The sequence below is a fragment of the Sprattus sprattus genome, assembly GCF_963457725.1.
Source record: "Sprattus sprattus genome assembly, chromosome: 2".
NCBI classification, from domain to species: domain Eukaryota; kingdom Metazoa; phylum Chordata; class Actinopteri; order Clupeiformes; family Clupeidae; genus Sprattus; species Sprattus sprattus.
Genome location: NC_137921.1, coordinates 23,992,269 through 24,008,092, shown reverse-complemented (window position 1 = coordinate 24,008,092; position 15,824 = coordinate 23,992,269). Strand labels below are relative to the sequence as shown.

Below are 15,824 nucleotides of genomic sequence, written 5' to 3'. Positions count from 1 at the left end.
TTCGCCAAAGCGATTGAGAAAAACTGTAAACATGTTTTTGGGTCCAGACATTTGGTAAGGACAATACGATCGATTTGGTAACAATGGAAATCAGCCAGACCTTTTCAAGAAATGTCATGTTTATAGAGGATTTAGTTCTCATCCCTACTCATATGCCAGCTGCAGGACTTGTCCTAATCTTTCCTCCATAGATGAATCAATGATGAGTAATGAGAGAACAGATTTTCTGTTTGTGTTGTTTTTCAGAAGACCTAAGAAAGGATATTATTGATATGTAAGAGAAAAGTTATGCTTTTGAAGAAAAAAAAGTGTATTTTCTTGGGTCATCATTTATTACATTACAAATGGTTTTTTTACACCACAAGGAAAGAATAGGGTGCATTGCCTTGATCTCGTAAATAAACTGCTTTTCTTTATCGTTCTCTTTTTCTGCTCCACATCTTGGCTACTTCGCATTTTACCTCTTAGGCCTTTTGCACCTTGGCTGCGTGTGTTGTGCGGCTGCATTATCTGTTGATTTTCATTTAGGTGCCCATGTTAACAGGTTAGAGTGTGCACTACACATTACAGCCGTCACAAAAGTCACAACCGCCAATAAGACAGACCAAAAATATCACATGATCAGATGGCTAGGTGCAAAAGACTGTTGCTTAATAGACCTAGAGTCTTTTAGTGGTGCACAACACCATGGATCGTGTGGTGTGAAAAACACTTTTTGAAAAAAAGACTTAAAACTTTCTACCTAAAAACTTTCTCATCAAAAAAGATTGAAGGATTTACTTTCAAGAATTAACAACATTGGATATATTTATTTTCAAACTCTCAACTGGCAATTTGCAGAAAACAAAACTGTTGTTTAAAAGTTTTCATAGGGATATTTCATGCAGTTCATTCTACCTTCCCACCTAATAGATATTTTGGTCATGGCAGGGGTGGCATGTGAAGAAGGGAATTGTCAATGGGTGTGTTCATTTGCTCATCACAGAGTGGTCCACCTATAAAGCTGGTCCCAGGAGAGTTGGTTGTTTACCTAGATATGGTAAACAGAAGAAATAGCTCGACGGACAGGCAAGAGTGCATCAATGTGCACAAGGAGCAACGTGGCTGCTTGTCTTCGCTATGACACCATTGAACTGAGAGACGGAACTTTGCTACCATCCTGCTCCAACGAGGTAACTGCCATCGCCATTGGTTTTTGTTTTGCTCCCTTGAGTGAAGCGGCCATTTAGTTCGGGGCCTCAACGTGCTTCCGCAGCCTAACAGATTACTTCAACAGATGACTGTGGGGTTGTTGCTGCCATAGGGTACATTTGTCTGTTGCTTGACATTCATGTGAATTCATTTATTTTGTACATGTAAGGTGTTGTTTGATATTTACCATTGGGGACTCTGGGCACCCCAAAGGGAGAGTTAGACTAAATAAAAGTGTCATGCTCATCACCGCGGCATTGGGGCGCGACAGTACTCAATGCCCCATTACTTGTTTAATTGGTTTCTTAACTTTTAAGTGACCTCTTTCAAATGATTCACTTCACAGCAAAAGTGATCAGATTGATATGCTAAACTTGAGTCAATGAGAGAGAAAATCCACAACTCATTGCTTAGCCGGTTTGGATGTTTATTAATAGACTCAAAACACTCACATAAATATTTTAGGACCTTGACAACAGGTTTTTCAGACCTATTCTGAATAAATCTGTATTTTGAACTGCAGCAAAATACTGCAAATTAAACGTATGCATGTTTCTACAATAAAAGCATTTCCAAACACTGTCATCAAATGATGTCTTTGTTGGAGAGATTGTAGACCGTGATTGATTGTTACGGTGAATGGATCAGTGAGAAACTAGTATCTGCACCCTTCAGGGATTTCAGTATTTCCCTCTCTGTTCCCTGAAGCACACAAGCACACGAAGTAATGACAAAAGGGCATGGCAGAGATGAAGGAGAAGACTAGGACAATTTTTTTTATGTAGCCCAGCGTCCCTTTATTGATTGTATCTGAGTAAGTGTTGTTCAGTTCAGTTTATGGCGTCAGTGCACTCAAAGCTACTCCCAGGGGCAGCCAGCAGCCCTTGCTCAATCAAAACTACAGTGGGATTTCATAACAAGAGCTCTTCATCTCACCTGGAACCTCTGCATGCATTTTTTTTTTTTGCTGTCTAGGCAGCTAAATTTAGCACACAAGATGCAACTGGCTATACACTTGTAATAGGCATACCGGTCAACATGGGACGGAAAATAAGGGAGTTATTCTTGGAACCCGCCCCAAATGCTAAGAAAGGTTAAAAATAACGGAGATTCAGGGAAAATATTTAGTCTCATTAAGGCTCTTTAAAGCTTCAGCTTAATCCTGCAGGGAGATGCAAACAAACTGGTTGGTGAATAACCTCAGACAAAATAGACAAATGCATGCTGGGTATTGGGGTAGGTGAGACCGTAACACTTGTGCTCTTTCACTGTCACAAAGGGACTGTCCCTGTTGGTGGCTGTTTAAACAGCGGCACCCTGAAGAGGGCAAGCATAGAGCGTGCACACACACACACACACGCACACACACAAACACACACGCATCTTACAAACACATTAAACTCAAGGCTTTTATATTATACCCACTTAGCTGAAACTTGCTGTCAAAAGCACTGCTCTGCGGTTCTTTTTGCAAGGAGTAGGACTGAGAAAGAGTGGGACTGTATGTGGGGGGGGTTGTGTGTTTGTGTGCCACTGCGACGTGAGAGACAGTATAATATGCATGCCTGAGATGAGGACAGAGAAAAGATGGAACTGTTGTTGTATGTGTGCAGAAGAGGACATTTGAGTATCTTTTGATTAAATAGGACAGTGACAAACATAGAAAGACATACAGACATATGGAAATAGGCACATACATACTCACAAGTAAACGCACAGAAACAAACACATACATACATACATATTTATAGACATGGTGTGACAAAACCTTCTGAAGCATCTACTATCTAGTAGTAGTCCTTCCCATTTTCTGTGAGCCTTCACCCTTAAACCTTTCAGTGCAGACCTTCTGAAGAAAACCTAACTACTATTACATGTTTGTTTCAACCAAATATTGAAATTGAATTGAAGGTGGAGAGAGAGAGAGAGATTGTGCGTGTACATGGGGAAGAAATAAAGACTGAAGTGAATCCGAATAAAAGTTCAGGAGGAGCCTTTTCTCTTAGAGACTGAATACTCTTGACTTTCCCCAGTTTATTAGTTCATCTTATCTCTACCCATGGGTTACTTCTGTCATTGGATCATTTTCTTCTGCATCACTTGCCCTCATGTTTCGTTGTGTAGTTCCACTGAGGTATTATTGAAATATAGCCAAAGGTTGTCTAACATGCACCACCACATTGCTTACCTAGAACCTTGAAGGATATGTGAACTCCTGAGTCTTCAAGATGTCTTTCTCTTTGTGTGTGTGTGTGTGTGTGTGTGTGTGTGAATACCCCAACATGTAACAAGTGCATGCACTGATCTCCTTACATCCCTGGTGATTCATGATCTATCCCATTTTCACCTCTTCCTCCATACATTAGACAGAGCGTATAGTGTCTTTAAATGTGGAAATGTCTTTAAAAGACTGCATAATATCCCATTATATACAGTAGCTAATGTGCCATCTGGCTATGCAACCTACATGTAAAATGTCTCTCTCTGGACCGAAAGGACCTACTCAATGCAAATGTATTTAGTAGCCCCTTGCATACATATAAGGCCATTCATAATTAAAGTTTTAATTCAAGCACACTATCATTGAATTGAGATTTACTATCCTGCAACCTCATTTCTGGTTATCATCGGCCTAAAATGCACCACCCCCCCCCATATTTCTTGTATAATTTACACACCAGGGAACTCTCACAAAGTACGTCTCTGCCTGTCTATTTGAAGAGAGAGATGGGGCCCCCATGAGGCTGGGGGTGGTACTGTGGTGCATCAGTCTTATATGTATAGCAGCTGCTCATTTGCATTTTGAATGGCAGCCTAAGCCCAATTGCAGCTACTCAGCATAGAGTGCTACTTGATATACAAGGCTCCATGACAACAGCACTATTCATAGCCATTTCGAAAGACAAACATTTCCCTATCGAATGTATATGATAGAGAAGACCCTTATTTGCCAGTGGTGGTCCTTCAAGGAGGTCATGTTTAAGGTCAGGCATGTGCACAGATAGACCCCAAGTGGTGCTCAAGCACCCGCCCTTTTGCCCTGGATGAGAAAAGTGTCCCTTCCAGCTGAAGCCCAATTTCAATATTTTTTTCAATCAATATTGAAGATTTAAAATTACTCTCTCTGTCATCAATTCCTCCCAAATCTGTTTTGACGGGGCATTTATTTCAGTTCTTGTGAGAATTTCGCCCGACATGCTCCGCGGCACTCATTTCGCCCCTCCTTCCACCTGCTCCACTAAGTGCTCATGCAGGCCAAAGCGCCAGGCCAAACGGCTGCAGCCTACTTCTTTTCTGACCCGCAGCATCAGACAACAGGTAATGACGGTGTTCGTGCAATCCCCGACGTTGTTTGGTGATAAATTAACCACAACATTAACGCAGCTGGAAACATAACGTCGCAACTGGTCCGACGTTTCCAGAAAAAACTTACGAACAAAAAACAGTGTTCGCAAAATCGTGTTTTCAAAGCGTTGTCCAGCTGTTTACTGACATTTGTCGTGTTTAATGAAGAGAGAGGGGAAGAGCGATACAGGCAGGGAGACAGACAGGCAGGCAGAGAATTTAAAGGCAGTTTTGCTGTTCTACAAATAAGACAAGTTCACTAGTTTTGTTTCATTTCAAATTGTAATTATTGAAATGAAAGGTAGGTCTTAAGTTGAGCTACATGACAGTCTGGTGAGGTATATTGTGGTATATTATTAGTGTAATGCTGCTTATGCTTTAGAGCAGCACAACGGATCAATAGCTATTCGCTAACGGTATGCTAGCAGCTAAAACTAACAAAATCTCTTGAAATGTACTGACTTTGACATTATGACAAACTAGTTACTCAACGACTGTCCTAACACAGTCAAACATCAAGCAAGTGCAACACAAGACAAAGCAAGACGGCAAATAAGCTACTTACTACTTCGGCAGAGCGTAAAGAAGTCGGGCTGCCACAGGCAAAACTACATAACTAAGTTATATGCCTATGGACCCTGGTATGGCAATGGCACAGAGGCGATTCTCCACATCAAAAAGGCATTGTAGCGCCCCAATTTTTTTCAAGCTGTTTTTTTTTTAAGGTAAAACTGTGTATCCTTACCCTAATCCTGAAGTGTAATTGTTGCATAGTGTTACTTTAACTCTGTCAGAAAACAGTTAAAAAAAATGTGTGTGTACTGTATTGTCAGCAAATAAATACAGCCGCGGAAAAAATTAAGAGACCACTTCAAAATTATCAGTTTCTCTGGTTTTACTATTTATTGGTATGTGTTAAAGTAAAATGTACATTTTAGTTTTATTCTATAACCTACTGGCAACATTCCTACCAAATTTCAAATAAAAATATTGTCATTTAGATCATTTATTTGCAGAAAAATGACAATTGGTCAAAATAGCAAAAAAGATGCAGTGTCTTCAGATCTCGAATAATGCAAAGAAAACAAGCTCATATTCATTTTTAAACTACACAATACTAATGCTTTAACTTAGGAAGAGTTCAGAAATCAATATTTGGTGGAATAACCTTGATTTAAAATCACAACTTTCATGTGTCTTGGCATGCTCTCCACCAGTCTTTCACATTGCCGTTGGGTGACTTTATGCTACTCCTGGCGCAAGAATTCAAGCAGCTCGGCCTCTTTTCATGGCTTGTGACCATCCATCTTCCTCTTGATCACATTTCAGAGTCCAATTTTCAGATTTGCCCAACACATGGTCGTCTGATGGTTAGACGGAGACCTGGAGAGGCCTACAAGCCACAGAGTCTTGCACCTACTGTGAAATTGGACTCATCAGAGAAGACGAACTAGGAGACCCTCCAGTCGGCTTTGGTTAAATTCTTATGGTCTTTTACAAACCTCAGCCAGGCAAAGTACAACGTTGTCCCGGAAGAAAAACTTGCTTCCTTTTGCTCTGACAATGTTCCCCAACTCTGAGAAGTGTTTTTTCCAGCAGGGCAATGCTCCATGCCACACAGCCAGGCCAGTAAAGGTGTGGATGGAGTATCACCAGATCAGGACCCTGTCATGGCCAGCCCAATTTCAAGACCTGAATCCCATAAAAAAAACTCTGAAATGTGATCAAGAGGAAGATGGATGGTCACAAGCCATGAAAAGAAGCCGAGCTGCTTGAATTCTTGCGCCAGGAGTAGCATAAAGTCACCCAACGGCAATGTGAAAGACTGGTGGAGAGCATGCCAAGACACATGAAAGTTGTGATTTTAAATCAAGGTTATTCCACCAAATATTGATTTCTGAACTCTTCCTAAGTTAAAGCATTAGTATTGTGTAGTTTAAAAATGAATATGAGCTTGTTTTCTTTGCATTATTCGAGATCTGAAGACACTGCATCTTTTTTGCTATTTTGACCAATTGTCATTTTTCTGCAAATAAATGATCTAAATGACAATATTTGTATTTGAAATTTGGTAGGAATGTTGCCAGTAGGTTATAGAATAAAACTAAAATGTACATTTTACTTTAACACATACCAATAAATAGTAAAACCAGAGAAACTGATAATTTTGAAGTGGTCTCTTAATTTTTTCCGCGGCTGTATATAAAGTTGGAAATATCCTACTGTGTTTTTTATTTATTAATTAATTTATTATTTTTAATTTCATAAATAATTTTGGCGATGGGTGCCCTTTTTATTTGGTTTGAGCACCAGCCCCCCAAACTGTGCACGTGCCTGGATCTGAGTGTTGAAGAGCCTTCAGGTGAATTCTTCATAAGGCTCAGAGTAGAACATTTGAGGTTCTGTCTTTGATGCGAAGTCTCCCAGGAACTGCATGACACTTTGATTTTTCAAAGAGGGTACGTTTTACATTTAATTCTGCTAATGCACCAGTGGTCAGGGGCGTTTCTAGGATTCAAAGAAAGGGGGGTTTTAGCCCCAAGGGGAATTAGAAGTTTGCACGCGCATAGTGCGCAGCAATTGTTTTTGGGCCCATTTGGGGCCGCAGATATCAATTGTATCAGACAGTTCATACGTAGATTGATTTAATCAGAAAGATTGTGATTTTGCTCTGCAGTTTTGCTTGCATTCAGTATATGATAACACAAGAGACAGAATTTCAGGGTCACAGTCAAATTTGACAACACAAATATGAACTTTTTTCAAATAAAGAGAGAAATAATTGTCTTGCTTGTAAAGGAAAGACGGATAAACTAGCTTTCATATACGCTCCCAAATCCTAATTCTTAAAAGGAAAGTGTCAACTTTTGAGATGTTAGCCTACTTGTTTTATTATGAGCAGAGGGGAATACGATTTGACCAACATATACTATCTATTTTGTTGTCCGGGTACTTTTAACATACCAGTGATATTTTATGCTCATTTGGACACTATCACTGACATAAAGATGAACTAGTTCAGTGTCAAATATACCATTCAATAATTATCAAGTGACAAATATTGTATGATGGGCTGAAATGGAAGGCAACCAATGCATTCACTATAATCAAGTCAATCAAGGATTCACTAGCAGTAACTGATTCTAAACAACAACATTCTATAAGGGCTGATATTATTGTTTTGAAATACTAGAAAGATATATTCATGCAAAGAATAGAGAGGTGTCGATAGTTATTTCTTGTATTTCGAATTTGCTCGTTCACACTCACTGCGACTGCGCTAGTTAGCTAGCTAGCTTAGTGTTAACATAGCCCACTACAATATTCCCTTTCATTTACCTCAAGTAAACCTAAATGTAAGCAGTTAACAATCGTTGACAACTACAGATAGCCACATTTTGTAACTACCTTTACTTACAATTTCACTCCTTGCATCATTTAAGAGCTAAACTCCTTGGCTATAATCTTGGATGTCGTTGAAGAGACCTTATTTGGCAGAGTGAGAAAACCAGCGCAGCAGCCTCTGCGAGATCCCCGGGGTTTATTGCGTTAATGATATGCTATTGAATTGTAATTTGAAGGGGGAGAAAACATACAAACCAGAACGCACGCACATATGGAGCATTTTAGAGGTATTAATAATGTGTCCATGTGAGAAACAATAGTTAAATTAAATGTCATCACCAAAAAAAAAAAAAAAAAAAGCCAAAAATGCCAAATCAGTTTGGGGGGTCTGAAGAACATTTTAGGGGGGCTTCAGCCACCCCAAAACAGGCCTAATGACGCCCCTGCCAGTGGTTTTACTTTTTGGTTACTGGAGATGGTGTTGGAACAGCTCTACATTATACTAATATCTCGGGACTTGATCAAAAGCCCTCCACACACAGACACACACCTGATGAGGTTCCAAGGGATTCCAAGGGCTCTCCCAAACACCAGGGATGGAGCAGATCGCCGCCTCTGTGCCAGGCTGCGGAGATGCTGCAATGAGGAAGAACATTGGGGAGGTCAAAGTTCAAAATTCATCTCTGCAAAGTTTTAACACACGTAACACTGGTCTAAAGAGCTCAGTATTCAGATCAGCAGACTACATTGTTTATATTCTTCTTCAAACGTATTTTTCCAAAGAATGCTGGCGGCAACATAGAACCAAAGTAGAAAAGTAATTTCAAGTCAAGTCAAAGTGTTTATTGTCACTTATCTCCCTCTGGAACGAAATACTGTTTTCTGATTGGCTAATGGGGTGTACATTAAGTTCGTATAACCGGACACCTTGAACGTAGTCCCAGTAGAAAAGTTAAATCGCCGTTCCACATCAATGCTCTTGAATGGTTACCATTGACAGCCAACATAACGTTTATTTTTTGACAGCTAGGATAATTCGAACAAAGATGGCGGCGTGTTGGGAGAAGTTAGTGGGAAATGTTTTATGTGAATTAAGCTATCTACACGACTTTTTATATGTCTAAATTGACTCGGTTAGTTGTTTATGTGCTACACGAATGTTGCAGAGTATTGTAAGTCTTAACTGAAAGTCTCGAATATTATTTGTAGGCGGCTGCTAACGCTTAGACCAAAAATCCATTCAAACAGTTAGTAGCTCACACGGCTAACTCGCCGGCTCGATTGTGAGCCTGGACCAAAATCACCAAACTTGACCTCCTTGTTGCTCTGTCCAACTTCACCATCAACGGAAACGTGGAGTTCAACTTTAAATAGTAAAACCTTATGAACAACACCTGTGTCCGTGTGTCCGTTTACAGAGGTGAGCTCATGAGTGTCACTTTGCAGCAATGCCCGGTGAAACTAAAGGTCATATGATAAGACCAGTTCCACGCACTACTTTCTCTAACGGGAGCACTAGGCTTCAAATCAAGAATTCATCAGGATATTATGCATATTAAGTTTCCTAAAGATAAAGGAAATTCTAAATAATAATAATAATAATAAAAACATTTTTGGATGTTGTAAACGGGAGATAAGCGGGATAACGGCCTCAGAGCTGTACAGTTCTTCAAAGGTAATGGACTTCGCGGAGCAACTCCCTTTGCCCTGCAGCGTCCATTACCTTTGTAGAACTGTACATCTAGTCGGCCGTTATCCCTTACATGCACCAAATAGCTTTAGCTGCGCGTCGTGGAGTTCTTTGCCCCGCAGCGTCCATTACCTTTGTAGAACTGTACAGCTCGTCGGCCGTTATCCCTTTCATGCACCAAATACCTTTAGCGCAGTGAAATTCTTATGATCTGGCAGGCAACATCTACGCAGTAGATGGCATACAAGAAAAAAAAAAAAAACATATAACATTATAACATATACAGTAACAAGTAACACCAATTTAAATGTAAAAGAAAGGCTAGCAGCAGTTAACAGGGTGAAGGAGTGAGGAATATTATATTAAAATATGTGCATATATATGTAGCAAGTGTAGTTGTATGAGTGGGGGAGCAGAATGTACATGGTGATGGCGACTGTTCAGTGGGTCAATGTTGCTTGTTCAGAAGCCTTACTGCCTGGGGGTGAAAGCTGTTTGTGAGTCTGGTAGTCCGTGCTCGGATGATCCGGTAACGTCTAGTAGACGGCAGCAGTGTGAGTATTCCATAGCCTGGGTGGCTGTGGTCCTTTACGATGTTCCGTGCTTTTCTCAAGCATCTTGTGTTGTAGATGCATTGCAGGGAAATTTGAGCCCAGTCTCTCAGCATGGGTCACACATTCTGTTTTCTAAGTGTGTGTGTGTGTGTGTGAGCGTGTGGTGTATATTTGTGCCAATGCAATTAAGAGCAATAAAGTATGATATTGTATGAAAAACAGTACTGATCACACTGTAATTGATTCCAGTAAACCTTGTTTTATATGAATATTACAACACTCAATGTCAATGCAACAAAACATCTAATCTCAAAAAAGTAAAAACAGCTGATGTGACAGAAATGGGAGACCACTATCTGACAAACCATCTGATATATATGACTCACAAGTCTATAAGCTCCAGAAATCCCACTGATGACCTGCAGTCAGGAAGAAATAGGATAACAAACTGAAGTAAGCAGTCTGGGAGGGCCATTGCACATGCAGGCATCTCCACAACAGAGAGTGCTTCCCCGGTGTCAACAAGATTGGTAAATGGATTGGATTGCTTGACATGCAATCAAACAATAAATGGTTACACTGTCAGGAGCTGGGGGACCTGTAGTGATTTAAGTGCAAATGTCAAGAATTTGCCTTGTCTTCTGATGCCAATGCAACTTCGGTCTTCTATATAAGTGTAGTCACCAAAGGGAAGTCGCCAGTGCTGATTATAAGGGAACAGAGTGTTTTTTTTTAGTTGCTTTTCCACCATGTCATATCGACACTAGCCCAATCAACCTTCAACAGTTGTAAACAAGTGCAAGGAATCACTCTAAATGGTGATCTCAGTTTGGTTCTCCTCTCTAGGAGCCATGCAAAGGAATTATAACAAAAAGGAACAATTTTCACCCATGGTTCTTATGTGCAATAATGGAAAAAATAGGCTTAAAAAACAACTTAAGCAGAAAAGCCTGTTGAATGCAAACATTTCTCCAAGGTGGAGAATTGGGGCCAATTTTGTGGCCCTGAACCAGAGGTCTAATGAACAACCAGTGTAGTTTGGTAAAGTGACTAAGTGGAGACCAACCAACATCAATTCAGTTTAATGTTGGCAGTATTCAGTGCTTAAATGTTTAACATAGTAGTATCCTGGTTAATGGGTGTGAGTTGCTGGGTTTGGCCAAGGCTCATTAACAATCATGAAGTGCAGGGTGGCTCTCTTCATTTACAATGATCCATAATTGATGCTCATCACTACACACACACACACACACACACACACACACACACACACACACACACACACACAAACAAACACACACACAAACAAACACACACACAGGCACAGGCAAACAATCCCCAAAACCCCCCGGCTGCGTTCCACGCACTGCTGGCTTCTAGGCATTCTGGGCCAATCATGCAACTTAAAACAATGGCCACTTGTTTCAAAGAGGCCAAACACACACTCACTCCCTCTTTCTCACAGAGACACACACACAAATACTCATACAACACACACAAACACATCACGAAACATATACCTGAGGAGACACACACAAACCTTTGCATACTAATTTGAATGTTCTCTCCCTTGTACTTTGGATAAAAGCGTCTGCTAAATGACTAAATGTGATATAATGACAATTCCTCTCTCTCTTTTTCTCGCTTTCTCTGGCTCTCACTCCCCATCGCGTTCAATTGTCTTTCACATACACACAGAGAGAGAGGCACACAAACATAGCCACAGTATTCTGCTTCTTGTCAGGCCTTATCCTTGACTTGGAGCATTTGATACAGCAGGCTACCCTATATGGAATTTGACCATCCATACATTAACACAGCATGGTAGACACATTCATCTAAAGCTTGATTTTCCCTGATGCTCTTTCCCTGCATGAATGACACAAGAATGTGTCTTCTTCACGGGTATTCATTAAACGTCATTAAAGTTTCCAACTCTGTAAAGTTTGTCTTTTTCAGTGCCCGTTGTATGACAACCACAACGACAGATTTAATCCGAACATCAAGCTCTTACTACAGGGGTTTTCCACAAGGCCTAGCCTTTGTGCTGGAACAGAAACTACGGCAACACCGAAGCTTATGTTCCAGTAAACACAAAGACACAAAGCCAATCATATATAGGTCTCTGACAGAGTTAAAACACATTACTGGGGGGGAGCTGTGGCGCAAGCAGCCCCGTACCATGTATGGATCTGAACGACCCCGGGGACCCGGGTTTGAGTCCACCACGTGGCCATTTCCCAATGCCCTCTCTCTCCCCGCTCGCTTCCTGTTTCTCTTCACTGTTCATTCCAATTACAGTCAAAAATAAATCTTTAAAAAAAAAAAAAACACATCACTGGACCGTTCTCACAAGAAGACAAAACAGTGACTACCATAACCGCTACTTTTTCCCCACGCTTTAAACCTTGCGGCTTAAACAATGCCATGTTCCATGTTTCCATTTTTTACACGTTTACAATTAAATACCATATTTAAAGATATAACATGTTGTCCTTATTGGTTTGGCTTACTGGTATTAACTTTGCAGATGATCCGTGGTAGGTCATCTGCAGAATTGTAAGATTCTGAAGAGTGTGAAAAGTATTACAGAGGGTAAGACCACCAACCTTTCCTATAAACAAATGTTGCTGCTTATAATTATTACTAGTAGTGAGTTTCCATTAGCTTTATCTGCATTATTTATCAAAATGGCACAGCCCTAGTTTAAAACTTCAGTACTTCTTCCACCACTGCTTATCGTAACTGGCAAAACTAATAATATGAATCACTATTGTGTTACTTTTGATATTCATTTTAGCCTGTGTTAAGTTCATTTGTTTCAATGTACCGGGAGGCACATGCGGCTTATAGCATGTGTGGCTTATTTATGTTCAAAATATTTTTTTTTATTATTATTCAGTGGGTGCGGCTTGTATTCAGTTGCGCCCAATAGTCCGGAAATTACGGTAGGCTTGATTGACCTGGGTCGTACGTGTTTCAGTTAAGTCGATCAATTGTCCCATTAGCCAGTTTAAATTACTGCGAAGATTGAGGACAGGCTATCTCAGGTCTGGTCAACGCAAATACACTCAAATACCCAAAGTGGCAGATCTGGTGGAAAGAGGAAAACAAAACAAAAAACAGTGAGAAAGAAAAAGTGGATCAGGTGTCCAAACAGAGATTCTTGGCCAGCACTCCTGCACAGCAAATCCTCGTCATCATCAGTTCTACTGAAGTAGAAGACCAGCCTCTCTCTGTTTGGAAGTGATCTTTTCCAGTTAATATTGGCACCCTAGCACAGTGTCCGCCTGTATGCTGCTCCTAGATAAATTAGCGGAAAAAAGCTTTGACCTTAATGAAGACTTTCCCATGGAAACAAGGAGAACGTAGCACGGTGACAAATGGGCAAAAAAGACAATAGGAAAAAAGACAGGAAAAAAAAGACAATAAATTTCCCTTTTAGTGAAGACACCGAAATGGTGTTATTTCTGTCTCAAAAAGAATCTGATGCTTAACTAAGTGTGTGTGTGTGGATGGATGGATGTGTGTGTGTGTGTGTGTGTGGGCCTCAGTAATTGTTCTCCCAACAAAGTTATTTAGGTTGTGCAATTACAACCAAAATCAATCACAAGTCATAGGTCAGATGTTCCAAAGGATCTACTCTAATACAGTAACTCTGTAATTCAGCAAACTAAGATAGAAGACGAGAAATAATTTCGAAGAACTTTCGAAGACGACAAAGCTGAACGAATGCTCATTCTCCCCAGAATTGCAAAATCAATCCAGCAGAATTGACAGGTTGAATCACCAAGAAGTTCAGTTTCAGATTACTTACGGGTCGGATAGAGACAGACGCATCGTCGTAGCTTCCCCTTCTCATGGTTGGAGAGCGAGAAAGTGATGGAGACAGGTGAGTCCTCCTTCACTGGTTCTTTTTCTTGGTGTGAAACTCTGCGGTACTTCAGGGTCCTGATGTCAGTGCTATACTTGTGTGAGCGTGTGTGTTTTTGTGTGTTTGAGTGTGTTCCTCTTGAGCCCTGGTTTGGGTATGAACGGTAAATGCCTCTGGGACTGAGTGAGTGAGTGAGCGCCCCGAAAGCGGTATAGAAAGAGGTGCTGTGTGCAGTGTGTGTATGTGTCTATGTGTGTCAAGCTATGGGTTTTGTGTGTGTTTGTGTATGTGTGTGTGAGGTTGGGTTTGAACAGCTCTGCTGACCGGCTTCTTCAGCTGTTCGTAATGAGGCTGAGAACAATGGGGGCTCACAAGGGACAAAAAACTGTGGAGAAGGGAGGGCAGTGCGTGTATGTGTGCATGTTTGCGGGTGTGTGTGTGTGAGTGTGCAGATGGAGAGGGGGTTCTGCTTGACCTGGGTCCCAGCACGTATCATCAATTGCATTCCCACCCCCACCCCCTCTTGCTCTTGGTTCCTGGCTCTCTGATCTACTTTCCCCGGCTCCAGACAGTGCCTCCAGAGCCTCCCACCCACACAGGGCACGCGGCTATCCAGGGCTGGAGGTTCTTCTCATCTGTAATGCTACCTTACTACACTGTAAACACATACAACATGCAATACTCCCCAATAGATTTTAGAGTAAAGCGCTTTACTCACATCTCATCCTGCAATACTCCCCAATAGATTTTAGAGGCAAGAGCTTTACAAACATCTCAACCTGCAATACTCCCCAATAGATTTTAGAGGCAAGAGCTTTACACACATCTCAACATGCAAACTCCGCAATAGATTTTACAGTGAAGTATATATACAGGTGAAGCATGAGCTGGTGGCAGCTGTGGAGATATTGCCAATGAAAATAGAAAAAGAAAATGGATTTTCACTCTGACACAAGGGCCCGGTGAGGTGTTGCTTAATGAAGTGTAGCTTGTACAAGGCTCCAAATCCCATCATCCATGTTCGTAGGTGAATATAAATTAAGTCCATCCATCCAGCTTTGTATGTGCTGTAACAAAGAGTCCAAACATGCCCGTTAATCTATTCAGTTCAGTAAATGGATAAGTGTTATCATGTATGGGAGGAAAAGTACTGTTGTGCAAATGAGCAAGAATTGGTTAAAAATGTTTTTTGTCTCAATGAAAGCTATAGATGTAAGTGTTATGCTACACCCACAAACACACGTCATGAACCCATGGTTCCTCATGACCTCTGAAGGACCACCACTGGCAAATAAGGGTCTCCTGTATCATATACATTCGATAGGGAAATGTTTGTCTTTTGACATGGCTATGACTAGTGCTGTTGTCTTGGAGCCTTGTATATCAAGTAGCACTCTACGCTGAGTAGCTGCAATTGGGCTTCGGCCACCATTCAAAATGCAAATGAGCCAGCTGCTATACATTTTAGACTGATGCACCACAGTACCACCCCCAGCCTCATGGGGGCACCATCTCTCTCTTCAAATAGACAGGCAGAGACGTACTTTGTGAGAGTTCCCTGGTGTGTAAATTATACAAGAAATATGGGGGGGGGGGGGGGGGGGGATAATAAATCTCAATTCAATGATAGTGTGCTTGGATTAAAACGAGCTCTTGCTCAGAGATATGAGAGAAATTTAGATAGCAAGGGCCTTTACCTGTTTTTATGAATGGCCTTATATGTATGCAAGGGGCTACTAAAACTAAATACATTTGCATTGAGTAGGTCCTTTTGGTCCAGAGAGAGACATTTTACATGTAGGTTGCATAGCCAGATGGCACATTA

At 41.0% G+C, this 15,824-nt stretch overlaps 1 protein-coding gene across 1 annotated transcript in view; it reads right to left on the bottom strand.

Annotated features, from left to right (window-relative positions):
• tagapb (T cell activation RhoGTPase activating protein b) overlaps positions 1-13,987 on the bottom strand; it is a gene marked incomplete at both ends in the record, with an annotated part of 45,406 nt that extends 31,419 nt beyond the window's left edge. Inside the window, 2 exons of the mRNA XM_080859319.1 lie at positions 8,432-8,517; positions 13,943-13,987. Of these exons, the coding sequence (XP_080715445.1) occupies positions 8,432-8,517; positions 13,943-13,987 (131 nt within the window). The remainder of the gene's footprint in view (positions 1-8,431; positions 8,518-13,942) is intronic.
• Between the last annotated feature and the right edge of the window lie 1,837 nt (positions 13,988-15,824).